General features: G+C 45.5%; 1 protein-coding gene across 1 annotated transcript; it reads left to right on the forward strand.

The window, feature by feature from the left end:
• Positions 1–1809: 1809 nt before the first annotated feature.
• On the forward strand, positions 1810–2606 carry LOC136851775 (uncharacterized). Its single transcript, XM_067126089.1, has 3 exons — positions 1810–1997; positions 2157–2402; positions 2465–2606. Exons 1-3 carry the CDS (start codon positions 1810–1812, stop codon positions 2604–2606), a joined length of 576 nt encoding a protein of 191 aa, XP_066982190.1.

Here is a 2606-nt window from a genome sequence, read left to right on the forward strand (position 1 = left end):
ATTTTTCTTTATAGATATTTTTGCCTGCCTAGTTAAATATTTTTTTTTTAATGATAATGATATAATCCCCTTCCCCGTTTTCTTTTTTCTAGTTACTCGTTTGGCGTTCGCTTCCTGGTAAGCTTGCTTCGCAAGTAATGGTCATTTTGGCCTGTTATTTTATGCTCTCTCTCTCTCTCTCTCTCTCTCTCTGTATATACATATATATATATATATATATATATATATATATATATATATATATATATATATATATATATATATATATATATACAGTATATGTGTGTGTGTGTGTGTACAGTATGTATTGGAATGCAAATGAATTTGGTAAAAACTTTACAGAATTTTCAAGAGACTATTCGTAGGCTTGACAGAAGTGAAGCCATTTCCCAACAATGAATTTGTACAAATCACGGTCAAATTGCGTGTACTAGGAAACAATCTTAGAAATACATATGCATGAAAGTAATCCGTAAAGACGACAGGGTATCAAACGTTCACATCAGTAGTGGACCAACCTTTGAAATGGTAATACATATAAATATCATGATGATCCATTGTTCTCGGCCTCGAGTAACGAGGCAATTATTGTTACAGGTGTCTGAAAAGTGTAACGTGGCTTCTGATGCAAATGAATGTAGACCCTGCAATGTATGTATATATTTCTACACTCTAAAAAATTAAGGGTATAAAAGGGGTAGAAAAAGGGTATTTCTAGTGGTTAAAATAGCATACCCTATCGGGGTATATAAGAACTATAATATACCCTTTACAATATACCCTTATCAAGGGTATAACATATACTTGAGATACCCTTACTTAGGGGTGTATTGCAGGTAAAGAATACCCTTTTGCAGGGTATTCTATACGATGTATATACCCGTGTATATTAATTATATGATTAATATATTAATCCATTACACCATTATGTGTAGTTATAGCATACATAAAATCATAAGGTCAATGATTTTAAAAGTTTGGTTTATCAATTTATTATTTTTATTGCACTTGAAAATCAAAAGTATATATATATTGCTATATGCGTATATGTCTATGTATATATATATATATATATATATATATATATATATATATATATATATATATATATATATATATATATATATATATATATATATATATATATATATATATATATATATATATATATATATATATATTATATATACAGTATATATATACTGGATCCCAAGGCACCTCTCCAGCTAACAACGGATGCCAGTAATATCGCATGTGGTGCTGTCCCACAGCAGGTCATCAACGGCGCCGCCCAGCCCGTCGCCTTCTTCAGCAAGAAATTCAATCCTGCAGAGACCCGCACAGCACCTTAGACAGGAACTCTGCGCGATGTACTGCGCAGTCCAGCACTTCAAGTTCCTCCTGGAGGGACGCCCTTCACACCAGCCATTGGTTCACGCCTTCACCAAGCAAGGGGACGCATGGTCTTCCAGGCAGCACCGCCACCTCTCAGCCATAGCCGAATTCACCTGCTCCATCATGTACCTCCCCAGCAGGAAAAATCAGCAGACGCCCTCTCCAGAGTTGAGTTGAACACAGTGCAGCTCGGAGTAAACTACCAAGACTCGCTAGAGAACAGGCCGCTGACCCAGAAACCCCGGCCTCACCGCATCGCCATCACGTCCCTTAAGTGGCGGGATGTGACCTCGCCCGGAGGCCCAAGTGTCCTCTGCAACATCAGTACGGGTCAGCCCCGCCCCTTGGTTCCAGCCCACGCCGCCGCCAGGTATTCGACATAATTCACGGCCTCTCACATCCTCTGGCAGAACCATGGCCAAGCTGCTCTCAAAAAGTGTTTGGCACGGGGTGCAGAAGGACGCCACGTCCTGGGCGAAACAGTGCCTGCAGTGCCAAACCAGCAAGGTGGGTCGTCACACGCAGTACGGGGGTATGCGAGTTCCGCAGCCAGAGCGCCGCTTCGGCCACATTCATGTCGACGTTATCGGGCCCCTTCCCCCGTCAGGCGGGTCCAGATACCTCCAGACGGTGGTAGACCGCTTGACAAGGTGGCCCGAAGCCACACCTATGCAAGAAGCCACCGCCAGCGCGTGTGCCGAGGCCCTGCTTTCCAGTTGGGTTAGCCACTTCAGCGTCCCGGACCACATCACAACCGACAGGGGCCCCGCCTTCCTGTCCGAATTGTGGTCCGCCCTGGCTCAGCTGCTGGGGACCACGCACCACACCACCGCGGCATACAACCCGGCTGCCAACGGCCTGGTCGAACGGTTCCACAGATCCCTGAAGGCGTCCCTCATGGCCCGCTGCACCACCGAGGACTGGAAACATCAGCTGCCGTGGGTCCTCCTCGGTTTGAGAACCACCCCAGAGCCGACAGCACCCCATCCGCAGCCGAAAAACCTACGGTGAGCCCCTCTTGGTCCTGGGCGAACTTGTGACAGAAGATCGCCACATCCCATCACTGCAGAGACTCCGCGACGTGGCGGCAAGTTCGCCCCTTGCAAGCGACGTACACCGAGAGGTCGGCCACCTTCACACCGCCAGAACTGTCATCCGCCACCCACCTCTTCGTCAGGGTCGACGCCGTCCGCCATGAAGAACTGGATTAG

Source organism: Macrobrachium rosenbergii, chromosome 24 (assembly GCF_040412425.1).
Source record: "Macrobrachium rosenbergii isolate ZJJX-2024 chromosome 24, ASM4041242v1, whole genome shotgun sequence".
Classification (NCBI taxonomy): domain Eukaryota; kingdom Metazoa; phylum Arthropoda; class Malacostraca; order Decapoda; family Palaemonidae; genus Macrobrachium; species Macrobrachium rosenbergii.

Coding starts and splice junctions, on each gene's coding strand:
- LOC136851775 (XM_067126089.1), top strand. CDS start 1,810: ATGGCCAAGCTGCTCTCAAAAAGTGTTTGGCACGGGGTGCAGAAGGAC. Junction 1,998..2,156: donor GTTATCGGGCCCCTTCCCCC/GTCAGGCGGGTC, acceptor CACAACCGACAG/GGGCCCCGCCTTCCTGTCCG. Junction 2,403..2,464: donor CCGCAGCCGAAAAACCTACG/GTGAGCCCCTCT, acceptor CCATCACTGCAG/AGACTCCGCGACGTGGCGGC.